At 46.0% G+C, this 21,495-nt stretch overlaps 1 protein-coding gene across 5 annotated transcripts; it reads left to right on the top strand.

The window, feature by feature from the left end:
- Nucleotides 1–118: 118 nt before the first annotated feature.
- LOC118722275 (butyrophilin subfamily 3 member A1-like) lies at nt 119–18,380 on the top strand. Of its 5 annotated transcripts, none has more exons than XM_045583597.1 (10): nt 119–263; nt 4,477–4,610; nt 4,829–5,170; nt 6,726–7,007; nt 13,402–13,598; nt 13,711–13,733; nt 13,818–13,849; nt 15,007–15,030; nt 15,434–15,460; nt 17,081–18,133. In XM_045583597.1, the coding sequence occupies exons 2-10, from the start codon at nt 4,532–4,534 to the stop codon at nt 17,791–17,793; spliced, it is 1,719 nt and encodes a 572-aa protein (XP_045439553.1). In that variant the 5' UTR covers nt 119–263; nt 4,477–4,531; the 3' UTR covers nt 17,794–18,133. The 5 variants fall into 5 exon arrangements, with proteins under 5 accessions (XP_045439553.1, XP_045439554.1, XP_036299521.1 ...); XM_045583598.1 differs by having other exon boundaries at nt 181–340; XM_036443628.2 differs by having other exon boundaries at nt 181–373; nt 4,475–4,610.
- The last annotated feature ends 3,115 nt before the right edge of the window (nt 18,381–21,495 follow it).

Here is a 21,495-nt window from a genome sequence, read left to right as displayed (position 1 = left end):
TGTTCCCGTGGCACCTCAAGAAATCTACTCCAGTCAGCAACAGGTGGAGACACATAGAGCACCCCACCAATCACACACCCGGAACAAGGTTAAGGTTATTATCATTATATTTTACAACAAGTGCTTTCAAAGAGGGACTTTGCACTTTTGCTCCTCCTGAGCAAGCTTTCTTTCCCCTCCCTTTCCCCCACATCAGAGACTCACCTGCAGAGAAGACCTAAGGAGTGCCTCTGCTCTGTGGTTTTCAGCTAAAAGTGCCAACTGTAAGTGGGGGAGTGGGTGAAAGCCAGGGCACCAGGTCTCTTTCGGAGAGAGGCTGATGAGCTGGGTGAGCCTTCAGGTGAGGACACGGTGAGACCTCGTTGTTAGGGCAAATTAAGGCCTGAACTCAGAAATCTGTGGGAGGGAGACAAGCAGAATGAGTGAGCTTGACACCTGCATGTTCCTAAGAACTTCCTGTGGTCATTGAGGTCTCTGACAGGCTCTCCTTCTCCTCTGTGGGAGTGTGTGCTAAGAAATTCTAAAAGATAGGCTGATACTGAACCCAGGTTCAACTGCCTGCCACTGGAAGACCACATGGAGATCATGGGACTGGTGGGAGGAATGTAGGCTTATTCTAGAGCCTTCAGCTTCAAAAGATGGCAGATTCAGCTGCAAAGACAATTTAACATGGACAGGGGTTTAGTAAGGAAGAGGAGAGGGGGGAAGAACAATAAAGGAATAAAAAGCAGGGGGTTGAGAGTTCTCCATTGAGGGGACAAAGTGTAAGCCAACACAGTGTGTTCAGATCACTGGTTGAAGGTCAGCAAATCTTCTGGAGATGGAATGTCTGAAGGTTGGAGTCTGCTTTTTCTGAAGTTAGCTCCTAGAATTCTTAAGAACAGGCCATTTATGTGCAGGCACACTTACAGAAATAATGTTAAAATAATGGTGGGGTAGGTCACAAGATGTGTGGCTTAAAGATGTATATGAAAAGTTGTTCATTACAGAATTATATGTAATCTAAAATAATCTAAAATAATAAAAGTATAATATGCTAATTAGACAGGCAACGGCACAACAGATGAAGCTGGGGGTGTGAGTGCCGAGCCCTTTGCATGAATTTCATGCATCAGGCCTGTAATATTGTAATATTAAAATATATGAGACAGCATACATGTACAACAGTTGAAGAATGGATAAACAATATATTGTCTGGCAGCAGAGGAGTTTCTAATCCATATGTCTGTTGGCCTTCTGTACCTCCTCTTTAGGTAAATGTCTATTCAGGTCCTCTGCCACCTTTTAAGTTATATTGTTTGGTATTTTGCTGTTAATTTGTATGAGTTTTTTAAAAAAAATAAATTTTAGATATTAAATGTGGGAAGCCACACATTGTCTTTACTATCAGAAGTGTATACAAGGATCCTGGAACACTGGTGACCCTTGAACCTCTGACAAGGGCCAGTGCTATGCACCGATTGTTTAGTCCAGACAATGGGGACTCAAGCTATTTCCTGAACAAATAGTCTCCTAAATCTTTCTAGTATTTACTGACCTTTAGGATAGTTTGTCTGTTACCCCAATTATCTGATTAAGGGCTAGATGTGTATCCAAAATTGAATAAAAGGTTGGCAAGGTCTGAGCACCAGGGGAAATCCTTCCCCTTGAGTTGGTCTTGCCCACCTGGACCCCAGTATTTCCAAATTATTGTTTCTTGTCTCGTCTCTTTCATTTGCATGTGGCCTCTTCAAGAGCCTGAACCCTGAACCACGCAGGGTGTGGGTCATTCACAATTAACTCAGTATTGGATGTACCCTTGGCTAATATATTCTTCCCTTCAGTGGGCTGTCTTTTTGTTTCATATGGTCCCATTTGTTTATTATTCACTTTCTTGCCATTGCCTGAGGACACATATTGAAAAAATATGTTACTAAAAGGAATGTCAGCCGGGACCGGTTTGGCTCAGTGGATAGAGCGTGGGCCTGCGGACTGAAAGGTCACGGTTCGATTCTGGTCAAGGGCATGTACCTTGGCTGTGGGCACATCCCCAGTAGGGAGTGTGCAAGAAGCAGCTGATCGATGATTCTCTCATTGATGTTTCTAACTCTCTATCCCTCTCTCTTCCTCTCTGTAAAAAATCAATAAAATATATTAAAAAAAATAAAAGGAATGTCAGATGTTCACTTCCTCTGTTTTCTTCTAGTTTTATAGTTTTCGGCTTTATATTTAATCTTTAATTCACAAGTGTGTTTATTCTTGTATATGATGTAAGAAAGTGAGCCAATTACTTTTTTTTTTTTTTGCATGTATCTGTCCAGTTTTACCTGCACCATTTTGAAAAGACTGTCTTTACCCCACTGCATATACTTGCCTCCTTTGTCACAGATTAATTGAACATATAAGTGATGGTTCTTTTCTGGGCTCTCTGCGTGTCCCATTGAACTGGGTGTCTGCTTATATGCCAGCACCATGTTGTTTTTATTAGTGTAGACACTGTTGTATAGTTTGATATCAGGGAGTAGGATGCCTCCAATTTTGTTCTTTCTCAAGACTTCTTTGGATATTTACCCACAAAATAAAATTTCCCTGAGTCCAAAAACCTGTAAAAGAGGCTGTAAACTCTAGATTAGGGGATTCCATTGAATGTGGACATTGCTTTAGGCAGTAAGGACATTTTAATAATATTAATCCTTCCAACCCATGAGCATGGTATATCCTATCCTTCCATTTATTTGTATCCTCTTCAATTTCTTTCTTCAGTGTCTTATAGTTTTCAGTCTATAGGTCTTCAATTTCTTTGGTTAAATTTATTCCTGGATATTTTATGCTTTGTGGATAAACTTATAAATGAGATTTTTAAATTTTTCATTATTGCTGTATAGAAATTCAACAGGTTTCTGATTTTCTATCCCTGTAACCTTACTGAACTCATGGTTTGCTTCTGATGTTTTTTTTTTGTGTGTGTGGAATCCTCAGGTTTTTTCGATATATTGCATCATGTTCTCTGCAAGTAGTGAGGGTTTTACTTTTTCTTTTCTGATTTGTATGCTTTCTATTTCTTTGTCTTGTCTGACTACTGTGGCCAGGACTTCTAATACTGTGGGAACACAAGTGGTGATAGTGGGAATTCTTGTCTTATTCCTGATCTTAGTTATTACAGAATAACTTTTCAGCTTTTTAAAAAAATTTAATATATTTTATTGATTTTTTCACAGGGAGGAAGAGAGAAGGAAAGAGAGTTAGAAACATCGATAAGCTGCCTCCTGCACACCCCCTACTGGGGATGTTCCAGCAACCTTGACAGGAATCGAATCTGGGACTTTTCAGCCCCCAAGCCTATGCTCTATCCCTCTATCTGCTGAGCCAAACCGGTTTCAGCTCAGCTTTTCACCATTGAGTATTATCATAACTGTAGGCTTAGGAATCATGTTCTTAATAAAAATTTTTGTTATTATTACATAACTGGATCTAATTTGGGAATTTCAATTGTATCTATATTTATTATTGTAGATTTTACTATGGTGAACAGTATAAAATATAAACCTTAGTGCTAATGTCTGAAATCTTTAAGAGTAGTGCCTGCAAGAGGAACTACTAACCCTAACCTAACCAAACCCTAACTCTAACCCTACATTCCTATGTAGCAAAGTATGTGGTTCCCATTAAAATTTATTTAAATTTTATTTATTTTTACTTTGAAATAGTTTATAATCAAGAATAAAATCAAGCCAGAACCGGTTTGGCTCAGTGGATAGAGCATCGGTCTGTGGACTGGAAGGTCCCAGGTTCGATTCTGGTCAAGGGCATGTACATTGGTTGCGGGCACATCCCTGGTGTGGGGTGTGCAAAAGGCAGCTGGTCAATGTCTCTCTTTCATCGATGTTCCTAGCTCTCTATTTCTCTCCTCTCCCTTCCTCTCTGTAAAAAATCAATAAAATATATTTTTAAAAAAAGAATAAAATCAATAGTTATCCCCCCAAATCAGTGGAAATAGATTCCCCTCTCTTTCAATTTAAAATTTCAAACATTTAGATAATTCAGAAAGTACAGGGAGCAGAGGCCTCCAGCTGTTTCTCTGAGTGCAGGGAGAGCCCCTGGAGGCTCAGGAGAGGTGAAGTGAGGGAGCAGGAACGTGTGGGCTGTGGTGTGGAGCATAGACTGAGGGGCCCAGTGGAATCGGGGCTCAAAGAGGGGGATCCTGTATTAATGAGAGTGAAATGCTCAAGGCACGGACAGGCTGTCCCAGGAAGTGTGGGCAGGTGGAGGCTTCTGAGCCCATTGGAGGCAGAGCCCAGGACTCCCAGGTGGCCAGGGCCAAGGGACGTACACTTAAGGTTCATACTTTAGGGTCGTTTTCTATGTTGGAGTCAAAGGTGAAGAGACTCCCAAGTAGATATTTGAGAGGAAGCTCTGGGGTCACCAGTGATGGTGGTTGCACGGGGAATCGGCCCTGGGGAGGCAGAGGTCTCATGTGGATTCTCCATCTTCCTCCAGGTCATCATTTCTACCCACTCCTCCTGGTGTCTCTCTGTCTGCACAACAGCCCACAATGGTGAGGTCCCTGGCCTTCCATCTGCTCCACCTCCCCATCTGCCTCGCCTTGGTCCAGCTGCTCACGCCCTGCTCAGGTAGGAGCATCTGCATTTATGTGCCTGGAGCAGTTGCCTCTAATGCCCAGTCAGAACCTTGGACTCCTCCCCACACCTGGGAGGCCCATCCAGACTGTACACCTGTCAGGACTGAGTGCCTGTCTAGGTGTTTCTTACCTCACCCTCCCAGCCTGGGACACCCCCCTAACCCCTGGCCTCCAGCTCCCTCTGATGCAGCACCCCTTTCTGCTCACCAGCTCAGTTTGCTGTGGTTGGACCCCCTGAGCCCATCCTGGCCATGGTGGGTGAAGTCGCTGAGCTGCCCTGTCACCTGTCCCCAATGATGAGCGCTGAGACCATGGAGCTGATGTGGCGGCGAACTGAACTCAGGCAGGTAGTGTGTGCATATGCAGATGGCAAGGAAGAAACAGAGATAGCAGAGTATCAAGGGAGAACTTCAATTTTAAGAGAGGACATCACTGAGGGGAAGGCTGCTTTGCGGATTCTCAATGTCAGAGCCTTTGACAGTGGAACCTACCAGTGTTTTTTCCAAGATGGTGATTTCCTTGCAAAAGCCCTGGTGGAGCTGAAGGTTGCAGGTGAGCCTGAGGTTGTTCTCAGCTGCTTCTTCTGTGGGGCCTGGGGACACAGGACACGCCCACCTCACAGACTTCTGCCTGCACACCAGCAGCTGCCTCCCTCCTCCACCTCTGCTTCTCTGGGCCCTTGACAGACACAGGTTCTCCTGCAGAAAGGGCTCCTCCTGAACCATGTGAAGACGCCCCTCCTGCAGCCACCAGGGTCTCAGCAGGGATGTGGGCTGAGGAAACTCCTCTCAGTGGGGGGCACACACATGAGTGGGTTCAGTAGTGTTCCAGGCAGTGGACCTGGGCCCCCGAGGTGCTCGCTGCTGTGGGTCCAGGGAGGCTGAGCTGCAGGGACATCACCTGTGCTGCCATGTCCTCCAACTAAGGCCCCAGGATCACACAAGCAGTTGAACAAGTTGAGTTTAGGACTAGTTTCAGTGAGAACAAACAGGTGTGAAAACATAAGATGTCCCCATGAGGGACTGTCAGGGAGACTTGGTATAATGTTTGGGCTGATAGGGAACTAGGGGAGGGTGTATGAAAGGAGGGCTTTGCTCTGAATCAGATGCAGTCAGGAAGGTGTGGGGTGTAACTGGTCACTCACAGCCAGGACAGGGGATGTTTGCTGGTTGCTGTGGTCTGGACACTGTTCATATGTTATTCTGTGTTCAGACCTGATGACTGAGTGGTCTTGTTTGGTCCTGACCCATTACGGGGACAAAGCAGCTTTGTCTGATGTTGCTTTTCCATGAAATGGTTCATGTCCAACATAATTTCTCTTTCTCAGGGCACAGCCCTGCCTTGCACAAGAAGGAAGGAAGGTGGGGTGGGAGGTCCTAGCTCCCTCCCTGCAGGGCCTCCTCAGCCAGCTTTAGTCCCTTCCTGAGACCACAGCTCCTCTTAAGAAACCCCTCCCTACAGGACTGGGTTCTTGCAAGTCTTCAAAAGGCTTCCTCCCCGCTCCCTGGGTTAAGAGTTTAGGGACTGGTGGTAACAGCTCACTGTTCCTGGCCCTGGGTCAGCTCTCTCCCCTGTAGTCATTCCCCTTAAACAACCACAAAATAAAATTCCCCTGAGTCCAAAGACCAGAAAAAGAGGCAGTAAACTCTAGATTAATTATATCAACAGTTCACCACAGTGACTTTCATACCAGGAACAGTGTGGGCAGCAGCAATACAATGTGCATATCCTCCCCTCCACCTGGCAAAGCCTCAAGCTCACACAGGACAGGCAGGAGAGATAGGGGACAGGGGCATGACCCGCCCCGATAAGGGGAATGACTTACATGCTTAGGGTGGGTGAGGGCCAGTTCCAGAAACCAGCACTGGACAGCGGGAGGAGTCTAGGTGTCTCTGAGGGTATCCAGATCCAGCTGGATCCAGCTTGAGGGTCCATGAGGGTCAGGCAATGGTAACTTCATGGAACAGTCTCCCCCTCACAGCACACATGGCAAACAGCACCTTATGAACCCTGCCTGTGTGACCTAGTGGGGTGTGCCCCATTCCTGATGGGATCCTCCCCAACACAGAGGCCTCCCCATGACTCAGGCTTCTTCTTCCTTCCCCAGCCCTGGGCTCTGATCTTCACGTTGACATGAAGGGCTATGAGGATGGAGGGATCCGTGTGGAGTGCACGTCTGCAGGCTGGTATCCGCAGCCCCACATAGAGTGGAGAGGTGACGGGGGAGAGAGCTTGCCCGCCATGACAGCGCCTGGGGCTACAGATGGAGAGGGTCTGTATGCAGTCACGTCATCTGTGATCCTGAAAGGCGGCTCTGGAAAGGGGGTCTCCTGTGTCGTCAGAAACCCCCTGCTCAGCCAGGAGAAGACAGCCAGGGTCTCCATTGCAGGTGAGTGCCCGGCCCCACATTGAGCTCAGCTGTGGCCACTGGGAGAAGGAGTCCTGACTGTCTTCTGCTGACCTGGGTCTGTGCAGTGAACATAGGCTCAGGGCAGGCACCTGGGGGCCCTTTGCCCCATAAAGCTTTTTATGTCACAGACTTTTTCTGAGCATCCTAGCTGCCACCCACTGCAACAGGCAATGGATGGGGAAATGGTAAAGATCAGCAAACACCTGACAAAGTGGGGAAATATGTGCAGACATATCCTGGAGAAAGGGATAATCTCCTCAAACACAGAACAGCTCAGTATAAAATGAATGGTTCCCAGAAGGAAATACCTGGGAAAGGATGTCCCGTCTCATTGAACAGGAGACGTTCCCACCTGTGAGATTGGCAGCAAACAGAACCATGTTGTTGGTAACACTGATGGCAGGATTGTGGGGAGACAGTCACTCTTAGACATGTGTTGGTATAATTTGGTATATTTTTGTATAAATTGACACAGCTTATATTGGGGAAGTAGAACAATCTTAATCCAACATATTTATTTATTGACCCAAATCCCAGTTCTAGGAATTTATCTGACAGATCAGCTTGGGGTTGTGTGAAATAACTGATGGACAAAGTTATTTCTTTAAAAAATATATTTTTATTAATTTCAGAGAGGAAGGGAGAGGGAGAGAAAGAGAGGAAGATCAATGATGTGAGGGAATTATAGGTTGCCACCTGCATGCCCCACACTGGGGACCAAACCCACAACTCAGGTCTGTGCCTTTGGCCAGGATCAAACCTGGAACCCTTCAGTCCACAGGCCAATGCTCTGTCCACTGAGCCAAACCTGCCAGGGCACAAGGTTATTTCTTAGAGCATCAGTTATAATAACAAAAGTCAGAGACAGTGCAAAGGCCACCCATGGGGACTCCTGTGCTGTGGAGGCTGCCCTGTGGGAGAAAGCACAGACGTGCTCTCCATGCGAAGAGGGAAAGGTCCCAGGACCCACGGTGCACTGAGAAAAAAGCTGTGGAGCAGCTTGCGTAGGTGCTGCCTGTGGTATAACCAAGAAGAATAGAAGATTTTATATATATATGAATATATATATATATGTGTGTGTGTGTGTGTGTGTGTGTGTGTGTGTGTGTATGTGTGTGTGTGTTTATAGTATATATGTTTAAGAGATTTCAGTTCAGGCATTATTATTTCAATGTAATGCAATATTTTTCTTTTTCTCTTTTTCTCTAAAGTTTTACAAATATCTCCATTTCCCATGATTGATCAATCCCCCACTTCCCCAGTCATTCCCACCCAGGGCAAGCCCCCACTGTACCAGTGTCTGTGTCTATTGGTTAGGCTAATATGCATGCATACAGGCCCTTTGGTTGCTCTCTAACCCCCAAGTCTCCTGCCATTTGTCTCTGGATCTATTTTTGTTCATCAGTTTATGTTGATCATTATATCCCACATATGCATGAGTTCATGTGATATTTATCTTTCTCTGACTGGCTTGTTGCACTCAGCATAATGCTCTCAAGTTCCATCCATGCAAATGGTAAAAGTTTCTTTCTATTTTTATAGTGGCATCATATTCCATTGTGTAGATATACCACAGTTTTTGAATCCACTCATCTGCTGATGGGCATTTAGGTTGTTTCCAAATCTTAGCTACTGTCAATTGTGCTCTATGAACATAGGGATGCATGTGTCCTTTTTGATTTGTTTCTGGTTTCTTGGGATATAGCCCTAGTAATGGGAATACTGGATCAAATGGGAGTTCCATTTTTAACTTTTTGAGGAAACTCAATACTATTTTCCATAGAAGCTGCACCAATCTGCATTCCTACCAGCAGTGCACAAGGGTTTTGGGTTTTGTCAAATGCTTTCTCTGCATCAATTGATTCCTACCATAAAAATCCTACAAAAAAAGGTAGCAGAAAAGTAGCAGACATATGTAGTAGCAATATCTTTACCAACATATGTAGTAGCAATATCTTTACTGACATATGTAGTAGCATATATATTCATCAAGGATATTGGCCTGTAGTTCTCTTTATTGTGTGTGTGTGTGTGTGTGTGTGTGTGTGTGTGTGTGGTGTCTTTATCTGGTTTTGGAATTAGGGTAATGCTGGCTTCATAGAAAAAGCTTTGAAGTGTACCTTCCTCTTGTGTTTTTTGGAATAGTTGAGGAGGATAGGTTTTAATTCTTCTTTACATGCTTGGTAGAACTCCTCTGTAAAGCCATCTGGACCAGGAGTTTTGTTTGCTGGAAGATTTCTGATCAGTGCTTCAATTTCTTTGGTGGTTTTTTTATGTAGTCCCATTCAGTTTTTTATTCTTCCTGATTGAGTTTTTGGAGTTTGTATTTTTCTAAAAAATATGTCCATTTCATCTAGGTTGTTCATTTTGTTAGAATAGAGTTGTTCATTGTATTTTTTCATAATCATTTGTATTTCTGTGGGATGGGTTGTTACTTAACCTCTTTCTTTTCTGATTTTTTGTTTTGTTTTGTTTTGTTTTGTTTTTGTTTTTTGGGTCCTCTCTCTTTGCTCCCTGGTGAGCCTGGCTAGAGGCTCGTTAATCTTGTTTCTCCTATCAAAGAACCAACTGTTGGCTTTGTTGATCTTTTGTATTGTTTTATTATTTGACTCTACGTCATTTATCTCTGCTCTCATCTTTATTGTTTCCTTCCTTCTGCTTATGTTGGGCTTTTCTTGTTGTTCTCTTTCTAATTCTTTCAGTTGTAGGCTTAGATAATTTATTATCATTGTTTCTTCTTTTTTGAGGTAGGCCTGTAGAGCTATGAACACCCCTCTCAAGACTGCTTTCAATGTGTCCGATAGATTTTGGATTGTTGTGTTTTCATTGTCATTTGTTGCTATGATTCTTTTTATGTCTTCTTCAATCTCTTTGGTAACCCAATCATTGTTTAATAGCATGCTATTTAGCCTCCATGTTTTTTTTAAAAAAATTATTTTTATTGTAATTGTTTCTAATTTTAAGCCATTGTAATCTGAGAAGATGCTTGATATGATTTCTATTTTCCTGAATTTGAAGAGCTTTTGCCTGTGCTCCAATATGTGGTCTATCTTTGAAAATGACATGTATGCACTTGAGAAGAATGGATGTTCTGTGGCTTTGAGGTGAAATGCTCTGAAAATGTCAATATCATCTGATCTATGAGTCATTTAATATTGATGTTTCTTTGCTTATTCTTTGTTTAGAGAATTTGTTCATTGGTGTTAATAGGATATTAATATCTCCTGCAATGGCTGCATTGCTTTAAATCTCTCCCTTGATATCTTCCAGAAGTTGTTTTATGTATTTGGATGCTTCTGTATTGCATGCATATGTGTTTCTCTCCCTTTAGTATTATGAAGTGGCCTTCCTTAACTCTTGTTATGACCTTCACATTGAGGGCTAACTTGTCAGATATAAGTATTGCTAGCCCAGCTTTTTTTTTTTCATTTTCATTTTGATTCATCTGAAAAACCCTTTTCCATTCCTTCACCTCAGCCTGAGACCTTTGTTCCGAGACAAATCTCCTATAGACTGCAGGTATATGGGTCATGTTTTCTTTTCTTTCTTTTTAAAAAAATATATTTTATTGATATTTTACAGAGAGGAAGGGAGAGAGATAGAGAGCTAGAAACATCGATGAGAGAGAAACATCAACCAGCTACCTCCTGCACACCCCCTACCGAGGATGTGCCCACAACCAAGGTACATGCCCCTGACCGGAATCGAACCCAGGACCTTTCAGTCCGCAGACGGACGCTCTACCACTGAGCCAAACCGGTTTTGGTGGGTCATGTTTTCTTATCCATTCAGCTACTCTATGTCTTTTGATTGGGCATTTAATCCATTTACATTTAAAGTTATTATTAATAGGTACTTGTATGTCATCATTTTATTCTTCATGCCTGTGTTCCCTCTTTCCTTACAATATCTTCTTTTGACAGAAGACCCTTTAGCATTTCTTGCATTGCAGGTTTAGTAATAAACTACCTGAGTTCTTTTTTGTCTGTGAAGCTCCTGATTTCACCCTCAACTTTGATTGATAGCCTTGCTGGGTACAGTATTTTTGTTTTCAGACCTTACTTTGCATGACTTTGTACATTTTTTCCATTCCCTTCTGACCTTATATGTTTCTGTTGAGAAATCAGTTGATAGTCTGTTGGGAGATCCCTTGTAGATAACTTACTGTGTCTCTCAGCATCCTTTAAGATTCTTACTTTGTCTTTGGTGTTTGCCAATTTAATTAAATTGTGCCTTGGTGTCAGTCTTTTTGGGTTCATTTTGTTTGGGACACTGTGAGCTTCTTTGACTTGTGTGAGATTTTTCTTCCCTTTATCAGGGAAGTTTTCTGTCATTTCTTCAAACAGGTTTTCTTTTCCTTGCTCAGTTTCCTCTTTTTCTGACACCCTTCTTTTGCAGATGTTCATGCTGTCCCAAAGTTCCCTTATGCTCTCCTGTTTTTTAAGTTATTTTTCCAATTGCTGTTCTGCTTGAGTATTTTTTCCTATCTTGTGTTTTAGCTCACTGATTCTGTCTTCCACTTCTTCTAGTCTACGTTGATGCTTTCTATTGTGTTGTTTATTGCAGTGATTCATTCTTCATTTCTTCTTGGTTCTTCTTCATTTCCTCTTGATTCTTACACATATTGTTGAATTTGTATTCCATCCTTTTCAGTGTCCTTATGACCATTGCTCTGAATTATTTCTCTGACAAATTACTTGCCTCCATTTCATTTACTTTCTTTTCTGGTGATTCATCCTTTCCTTTTGTATGAGGTCTATTTTTCTATCTCCCCATGTTGGCTCCTCTCAGGGAATCTGGTTATGTAGTTCTCTCTCTCTCCTGCATTGACTTAAAGTCACAAAATACAACACAACAAGATGCAACACGCAGAGCACCAAACACAAATGGATTCACGATACCAATAACTCAGAATAAAGGGGACCACCAGAGAAAAGAGAATTAGGGGAGAGAAAGAATGCAAAAATTATATTGAGAAAAGAAAAAAAATGTGAGAAAAGGAAGAGAAGAAAAAGAAGGGGGAAATATCTTTCTATGGAGAGAAAACTAAAAACAAATAAACAAACAAAACAAAACAAAAAACACAAAAAAACCACCACACAACTAATCCAAAAAATGAAAACAAAAACTCCCAAATGAATCTGAAGAGGCAGAGCTTATTTATCTCTCATGTAATCTCTGACCTTTCTGTCCATGGATTGCCTCACCAGCTTTGTTTAATTCTCCAATTCTGGGCTGGTGTTATTCGATGCAGCTGTTTTTTCCATCTGTTCTGTGAGAAGGTGCAGGACTCCTCCGAGTATTTTCCTCCACATTGTCTCCCCTGGACAATCTTTCTAGGAGCACTTAGCCAGGGAGGCTGGCGTCTCGGTGTTTGTGGGCTCCCAGCTGAGGCAGCTGGTCCCTGGGCATTGTGATTGTAGGGTCCCAGGAGGTATCTGAGGTCTCCCTGTTTGAAGGTAAGGCTGGGCTTCTGGTCACAGCTGCTCTCCTCTTCAATATGGTGTGGTGTCTGCTGCAGAGTCTACTGCTCTGGAGCGGTTTCAGTAGCAGTAGAGACTGCCCGGCCAGGAGAGCCTGGTCCACCAGTCCCACAGTCATGTGGAATATAGCTGTCCCTGACTCACACAAACAGACACTCCCCCAACATCTAAGCACTCTCCTTTCGCTCTCTCACTCACACACTATCTTGCAGCCTACCTTCCCATCATTGACATCTTAGATCTCAAAGATGTCTATGTTTTTGAAATGAATAAATTCTCACATGGCCCTGACATTTTGTCAGGGACTTTAGAGCATTAATTGAATGATGTACCATTTAGGACACTGAGAACAGATAGGCTAAATCAAGTGGTTGGCAAACTTCAGCTCGTGAGCCACATGAAGCTCTTTAGCCCTTTGAGTGTGACTAATTAGGGTACTCTAATAAGTTAATAACAATGTACTAACTTATAGTTTAAGATAAAAAAAATTTTGGCTCTCAGAAGAAATTTCAATCATTGTACTGTTGATATTTGGATCTGTTGACTAATGATTTTGCCAATCACTGGGCTAAGTCATTGGCTCAAGATCACAGAGCTGCTCAGGCAGAAGACCCAGAATGTGACCCCATGACCTCCAGCCCCAAAGGCCACCTTCTAAGTCAGCAGGTTAAGCCGCTGATGAGATACTGATAAATGGGGGAGGGGCGGAGAGGAGATGCCAGTGACTATATGTACATTATATTTGAGCTATTCCCATGTGAGAGCCAGATATTAAGACACTGGTCTATGTGATGGGCAGAGTTATGGGCATGTTAGGAAGATAAATGTCCTTGCCCCTCCCGAGAGAACTCCCACCTCTTTGGGCGAGCAGCTGACTTTTCCCTCCACAGGCCCCTTCTTCTCCAGTGCACAGCCCTGGCTGGTGGCCGTGGGGGTGACCCTTCTGGCTCTGCTGTGGCTCCTGGCTGGGGTGGTGATCTCATGGTGGCAACAGCAGAAGAGAATCCAGGACTTGATCCAAGAGATGGAGAGGGAGCGAGCTGAGAAAGAAGCAGCACTGGCTGAGAAGCAGCAGGAGCAAAGAAAGGTGAGGTCTGGCTGCAGGTGGGTGGGACCTCCACACCCCAGGCCGCCCACCCACCCATGCAGGTCCACCCTTCAGTCCCGTGACAGCACCTTCTCTTTCTGCTTGTTTCCAGAGAAGCTGCAGGAGGAGCTCAGTAAGTCCTGATCCCCCGCCAGATCTCCTGACACTTGAGTTCTGGGGTCTCTGGTTACCTCCTCACCCACCCCTCCCATTTCCCCCTGCAGGAAGTACAAAGCAGAAGTACCTGGCACGTGAGTACCTGGACCCTCATCTGAGACTCTCTGCTGGGACCTGTCCAGCCCCTTCTCACCCCTGACAACCCAGGGGAAGAAAGATCCTCATGGGGTGGTTGGACAGGGTTTCCTCCCTGGAGAAAGGGGTCAGGCTCTCTCCACCAGGCCCCCTACACCTAGATGTCCAGGGAACTCCAGAAATGAGAGGGGAGATGGACTCAGAATGGCAGGTCCTCCTTCCCTGGCTGCTCTACAGGATCTATAGGCTGCTGAGAGGAAACCAGAAGGAGAGAGAACATTCTCTTCAAGAGGAGGGGCTGGTGTAAGTTGTCCCAGATTTACCATAACTGCTGAAAAGCGGTGTCTGAAATTCTCTCACTAAGTCACCCAAATCTTTTCGGAAAATGACAGGAAATCAAGCATACTGAGGTGGATGGTTTCTAGCACAAACATGCATACAGTATGCACACGGCAAGCCTAGCCAGGTACAGGGTAAGACAGTCACCTCAGATGCCAGGGGCATGGGATCCATGACCCAAGTGGGTGCCAGACACACGGACAGCACCACACCCTGTGTATAGTAAGCTTCTCCTTCTCCCTTAAAGGAAGGCTTCTCATTGCCACACCCCAATGGCCAGCATCACTGCAGTTGACGGGTGATTACTAAGGAACAGAAGGGGACTTTCACACAAGCCCTGTGAAGCTGAGGCAGATCTGACCATAGAGCCGGCTCCTCAGTGACTAAGTGGCTCCTGGGAGGAAACAGGGTGGACATGCTGGGCACAGGGATGGTTCTCAGGTTGGCATGTCAGAGATGGATGGCACAGGATTTCAACATGCTACTAGGAATGATGTGCAATTTAAAACCTATGAATGGCTTATTTCTAGAATTTTCCATTTAATATTTTCCAACTGTGGTTGACAGAGGGTAACTGAAACTTCAGGAAGGGAAATGATGGTTAAAAGTGATTGCTATTCAGACACATACAGGACAGACCTGCAGGTGCAGCTGGGACAGCCCCATTGGTGCCTGTGGGTCATTGGGTGCAGGTGACCTTAAAGAGGAGAGGGAGCAGGGCACTGAACAGGCAGAGGGAGGGAGGTGGGGTCAGCAAGAAGAGAGAGGAGAGGAGTCAGAAAGGACAGGTGAAGTGACTGCCTGTCTTCCTTTGCAGGTGACAAGGCTCAGGCCTATGCAGGTGAGTGACTAATGCTCTCTGGTTCCTGACACCTGTGTACAAAGCCCTTCAACAATTTCTGTGCTGCTGAGGCATCATCAGAGCCTGCTCAGAGCTCATGTTCTGTGGAGGACCACCCTGTCTTTCTGCACACCCAGAGGACCTTCCAGATATAGCGTCCCCTCACCTGCTGCCACACACCCACACCTGGGCAAGGCCTGGCCCTGTCACCCTCAGCCCCACTCTGATGGAGGGAAGCCCACATTTTGAGAGCTTTTATGCCTCATCCTCAGAGCTGTGGTGGAAGGAAACTAGATTTTGGTGGGAAGGAGAGGGAAGAGGCTAAGTGAGGAGAATGTTGGGGGATGGGGGGAGGGGGAAGAGAAATGATGACCTTTCCTTGCCTGTGTCTCCTTCCTTTCAGAGTGGAAGATGGACCTTTACCAACCTGGTGAGTGGATGACTGCGTTCCCTGGGCTAACACACAGGGGCCTAGCTCCCTTTTTCTTCTCCAGCTCTTAACTGGGGGACATCGAGGTGGGTGGCATGAGGTGAGGTCCCCAAAGTGTGCCCATGTGCCTCCCAGAGAGCCAGGGACAGCTGCTGTCCTGGGCTTCCCAAAGTCCATGTGGGATGGATGAGGCATGAGGGGTACAGCTGGGGGCAAGGGCTGGAAAGAGATGGAGAAGGTGACCTGGCCCAGCTGATGCCCCTCCTTCCCTGAGCCTCCTCAAGGTGTGCCATGCCTCTGAGATGATGGTGGTTATTCCTACTATGTGACGGTGGAGGTAAGACTAGACAAGGTGATGAGTGTGTGTTGGTCAAAACTCCAAGAGTGAAACCTTGGCCTGTTCATGATGGGTGTGTGTCTGACAGTATGACCACAGTCAGGAGAAGGTTCTTAAGAACTTTTAAAACTGATGTAGGTGTTAGGTGTTATAATAGACTGTGTTATAGAGTCATTTACTCACAGGTGTGTGGGGGTGGGCTGGACAGACTACATATCAGTTTGCACAGACTTTCACCACTAACAGACCTGTTACAGTACATTGTTTTACAGTAAAACTTGGGTACTAAAGATGGACAGGACAAAGGGACAAGGAGTGTGGCAGCACCAACCATCCCTCCTGTGGTCTTGTGGTGGGTGCTTCTTTATAAGGGATACCATCACGTTTGGTGTTGACCTCCGTGGTCATGTCATTGTAGTGTTACTAACAAAACTGTTTATGGCTGCATTTTATGGAACACATATCACCATCACCCTGAAGGCTTTGGTGTGCATACTAAGGACAGTGAGGATGGTCAAAGGTCACAGCTTGAAAAAATGAAGGAAGTCCCAGACAAAGAGATGGAATTCATTTGATTCAGCCACATCTACCCAGTGATTACAGAGGGTCCAGGGAAGGGCCTACTTGCAGAGGCCGGGGTGGTGTTAAGGGAAACCACAAGGATGAGCAGTGCCCTGAGCTCACAACAGTGGGAGCTGTTACCACCCCCAGGCCCCAGGCAGAGGGATGGAGAGCAGTCACTGGACGCTGAGGAGGCTGGGGCTCAGGGAGAGGCTGCCTGGGATGAGGTGTGCTCTGTTGGAGCATCTCCATCACAGGAAGTAGGGAAGTTGGGGCTATGCCTCGCTTTCCCTCCATTCAGTTCTCAGCCAGTACCTGCCCTTGGCTAAAGCCAACAGGTGACCAGAGGCAGTGAGCCCAGTGATGCTGCCCAAGGGGGCCGGATTCCTGGGCAAAGAGCAGGGGCAGGTGGGGAGTGAAGGTCACCTAGAGCCCAGCATGGCCCCAGCACAGCAGAGACCTGGTTGCTGTGATCACACCACATGCTTCCTCAAGGGGCCACTTGAGATGCGGGTTAGGCAGACCCAAGCCCTCCTCACCCTCCCCTTCCTCACTGAACACCAGGCCCTGTGGTTTCTCTTGCTTTGCTGAGGGTCACACTCAGGGCAGCTGGGACCCCAGACTCTGGGCTTCCGTCTCACCAACCAGACCCAAGCCTTGGAGTCTGAGGCTTTCAGGTTCGGAAACCATAGCTGACTGTACATCATTGGAACTCTCTGCAGCCGACGTGATTCTGGATCCAGACACCGCGCACCCCAACCTCCGTATTTCTGCGGACCAGCGGAGCTTGCAGTACACAAGTACATGGCAGAACCTGCCAGACAACCCCAGGAGATTTCAGGATCGTTACTGCGTGCTGGGCCGTGAGAGCTTCATGTCAGGCAGACACTTCTGGGAGGTGGAGGTGGGGGACAGGAAACAATGGCAATTCGGGGTGTGCAGGGAAAATGTGCAGAGAAAACATTATGTTAAAATAACACCCCAGAATGGATTCTGGACAATAGCACTTTTGGGTGGGTATGACTTCCAGGCTCGAACGGATCCCCGGAGCAAACTCACAATTGCCAACCCTCCCAAAAGAGTGGGGGTTTTCCTGGACTATGAGAACGGGGAGGTCTCCTTCTATGATGCCATCAATGGATCGCACATCTTCACTTTCTCACATGCTTCCTTCCATGGGGCTCTGTGGCCTGTTTTCAAGCTTTTCTCAGAGGAGCCCACTGCCTTGACCATTTGCCCAGCAAAAGAATGTGTTGGGAATTACCTTGGGTCTAACCCACTGCCTGGCCTTTCCCTGGAGACCCATGTGGCCTCAGGCTCAGCTGATAGCAATGAGGACCCTCAGGCAGAACTACAGCCTTTGCTTGCCCATGCCCAGTCCCGAGCTGAGGGGCTACTTAACAACAAAACTTCTCAGCAAGAACATCTTTGCTAAAAAATCACCGAGTGAAGCACTTTACTAGTTATCTTTTAACTTTTCTATATGTCAGATGAAAAGACCTGGTTGCAGGAAGTTAACTTTCCAAAAGTGACTCAGCTCCCTTCCTGCCACCATAGCTCACACTCACAGATACCTTAGAATGTGGTGGGTGTTGGGCTAAAGACTTCAGGTGACTTTCACTCACCAATCCTCACAGCACCCTGTGAGGTGGCCACATTGAGCATGTGGTAAGGGAGGCAGGGCCCAGGGAAGTGACATGTAATTCATGCAGGAAGCAGTGCTGCTGGGAGGTGTTTGACCTCTGCCTCTACCTCCAGTCTGTTCCTTTGTAGCCAATTATTCCTGTTGGGTAGGGTCATGGGCAGCCTGAGGTTCCCTTCTCTGGGCCTCAGGGTAAAGCTCACTGTAGGTGACTGTGAAGGCCACACCCACCTGATTTCTTCAAGGAGGACTGTCAGAGCCATGGCCCACTGCTCCATTGGCTGACTGGCAATGATGACGTCATCCACAGAAGGAATTCACAGTGACCACACCACATGGGGCTGAGAAAGGACCAGAGGCCATGAAGCCCAACCAACCCCCCAGCTTCATCCCTGAAGCTCACGTGTGAGGCATGAATTGGGGAGGAGCCAGGTGCACGGCAGTGGACTTCTCACACTGTAGCCCCATCTCCAGGAAAGGGACACTCCACACTGAGCATGGGTTGATGTTCCCAGAGGCTCTTTAATTGTTGTTTCCTGTGGAAAAGCCACACCATCACCATCATTGTAATTGGTCACCACTGTGTCCCCTCCACCCTACAGGTGGTTGTCAGGATGCAATTTTTTTTTTTTTTTTTTAGGATGCATTTGTTAAATAAATTGGTGAATAATCTTCACTTTGCAAATGAGCTTCCTTTAGATTTTCACTCCCACAATTTACCCATCACATTGTCACAAAATTCTTGTTGTATTAGCTGTGTATGCTGTTGTAATAAAACCACAAACTTCATGACCTAATGCAGCACAGATTCCTTACTTCACATTTCTGTCGGTGAGAAGCCCAGCATGGCCATGGCTGGGCTGACACCCAGGTGTCTGCAGGCCGGGCTCCTTTCTGGAGGGTCTAGGGAGCAGTCTGATTCTTGCTCATTCTGGTTGTTGGCAGAATTGAGTGTCCTGTAGTTGAGGGATCAAGGGTGCCATTCTTTGCTGCGGGTCAGAAGAAGCTGGGAACCCTCCAGGCTGGGAGCATCCGGAGTTGTTGTCCCAGGAGGCAAATGTGAGGAAATAAGTCAGGTGAAGTGAATGGCCATGGGTACAGAGTCCAGTCCTGGAATAACTGCTAGTGGGACTGATGCTCATGTACTGACTGCAGAGTTGAACTTAGAAGGTGTGTGTTGTAAAGTACCCGGTGAGTAATACAAAGGACGCAGAACCAAATCAATGAGGCATTTATTCAGTAAAGCCAGCAACTGTGAGGGAGATGTGGCTCCAAATCTCACACTCACGAATGGCGGGAACATCAGGCTTAATAGGCAAATATCACAAAGGTATCAATTACATCTTCAGGTTTGGAATGAGGAACCTGGTTTGCAAAAAACATTTACAGAAACTAAATTGAGCAAGTTAGTTATCTACAAAGATTAATTATAGTTTTAGTTCTGGGAGCCACTGAGTCAACGGAAAACTTTCCCGGAGCCACGGAGTAAAGGAAAGCAATTTCTGGTTCTGGTCCTCAGACACAGGAGAATAGCCTTTGTGATGTGGGCCAGCAACATTCTGGGTGATTTATGTGAGTATCCAGGTCTCTGTCTGGAACTGAGGTTACTACCCTATTGTTTATGCAAGCAGGTGTGTACAGAAGCCAGAATGGCAGGGTTTGAGTTTAAACAGCAGTTTTTACCCTAGATGAATGCCACAAGGTTTGAGTGGAGGCCTCCAGAGAAACAATTAGGCACAAGTGGTGAATGTTAAGAAATCTTCTGTGGGAAGGTTATTCTCGAAGAAATGTACATGTTGGTCTAATGGGGTATGTGGGGTCCAGAAAGGGAGCATCAGGTGGGTGTGGGGTTGCTGGGCCCAGCAGACCATCACCTGGCAGGCAGAGCCTTTGCTGGCTCCCATGGTCCTGTTCTCCTGAGAGAGAGAAAGGGCTTTGGCCTGCCACTCAGTCTCCCAAGGACTCTCACTGAATGCTTTCTGAATGAGTCACAAGTATCCACAACAACTGCTGTCTGCCTCTGTTGTTTACCCCACAGCCCCTCCTGGTGTCCCCCAATATCTTCCCTGCCCCCCACAAGTCTAACAATTTGAATGAAATTCTTTGGCTTTGGGAAGATGGTACTTACATTCACCTCAACACATGCCCACGACCAATTCCTCTAAAAAGAGCAAAAGGAAATAAAAAGGCCAAGTAATCTCACAAGGCTATTAATGCATTTTTCATGCTGAAGCAATTTACTTGTATTCTACCTAGAAATTAGTCAGGACTAGACTTGGCCCAGGGACCTAGAAATGTTTTCTCTGTCCAGGGCCAGGTGTTAATATTTTGGCTAAGACCACAGGGTCTCCTGCACAACCCCTGTTGTAGCACAATCTTAGATGGAAGGGTTGGCTGCTTCTAGTAACCCCTATGAATGGACTGACATTTGAATTTCATAGAATTGGGACACATTACCCAATTAGTTTTAGTTTCCCTGTGTCTCCAGAACAGAAAGACCACTAGGAGGAGGGCTGTAGACTGCTGCTGACTCCTAAACTCAGGACTTTGTTGTTAACTGAGAAATCTCTGTTTAAGCCAAGAACACAATCTGGCAGGACCCCACACGGTGGTGGTGGGAGAGCTGAGGCCTTCAGAGCCTCAAGCCCATTCTCCTACACCTACCACCCTCATCAGTGTCAGTCTTTTCTCTCTCCCTTACATGTGTGTAGTTAAAATGGGAAGTGAAACAGCTCAGAGATGAAGCTTTCCAGGGCGATGGTATCACAGCCGAGTTAAATCTAGAGAGGCCCTTCTCCTAGACCACCTAGTGGGATTCCCGTCATCTGTTGCATTTAGCAACAACTCGGGGCTGATCCAGCTTCTTCTTCACGGGAAACGGGAGGAAGATTCACTTCTCAGGGAGAACCAGTGGAAATGAAGGTGGAGACAGGGCTATGCTCCCTCAACCAGGAAATTCAAAGACTGTCAGGAATCCCTGATGCTAGGGCACAAGTCGGACCACCCTGTGGGGATCCGAATCTCAGGCTTTCTCCCTCCAGAACTGAGAAACAATTATCTGTTTTTGAAGCCGCCCCATTGGTGGCCCTTTGTGCAGCCAGAAGACCCAGGGAACCTACGTGCAGCTGTACAGTGGCTGCCATGGTGTGAGGTGTGGAGTGATCCATACAGAGATGGGGAGGGACAGGCAATAACCCTAAGCCCTCGTATTTAACCTTCTGCATCAGAAAACTCTCTGGGCTGCCTCCTGCCCAGTGAAAGGTTCTTAAACATTAACATGAAGAGAAGTACATTGTTCTCTTTCAAAATTATTTAACAACCATGTCAAACACTCTAACAAAAGGTAAATGTTTGAGGGTCCAAGTCCTGTCTTTGGACAACAAAAGCAGAGCCCACAGGACGTGGGGCCTAATATTTAAGCCATAAGACAACTGTCATAGAGCAGTTCTTCTCCACCTGCAGGTCCTGGGCCATTGAAGGTGTATGAAATCTATC

This window comes from Pipistrellus kuhlii, unplaced genomic scaffold (genome assembly GCF_014108245.1).
Source record: "Pipistrellus kuhlii isolate mPipKuh1 unplaced genomic scaffold, mPipKuh1.p scaffold_m20_p_198, whole genome shotgun sequence".
NCBI lineage: Eukaryota > Metazoa > Chordata > Mammalia > Chiroptera > Vespertilionidae > Pipistrellus > Pipistrellus kuhlii.
Note: the sequence above shows the minus strand (reverse complement) of the source record. Positions and strands in the feature narration are given on the sequence as shown.

Excerpts from the sequence above, each read along its gene's own strand:
- LOC118722275 (XM_045583597.1), top strand. The coding sequence starts at position 4,532 with ATGGTGAGGTCCCTGGCCTTCCATCTGCTCCACCTCCCCATCTGCCTC. Across the intron at positions 13,734-13,817 it reads AGCTGCAGGAGGAGCTCAGT|TGCAGGAAGTACAAAGCAGA; the intron begins AAGTCCTGATCC and ends CCCATTTCCCCC. Across the intron at positions 15,031-15,433 it reads CAAGGCTCAGGCCTATGCAG|AGTGGAAGATGGACCTTTAC; the intron begins GTGAGTGACTAA and ends CCTTCCTTTCAG.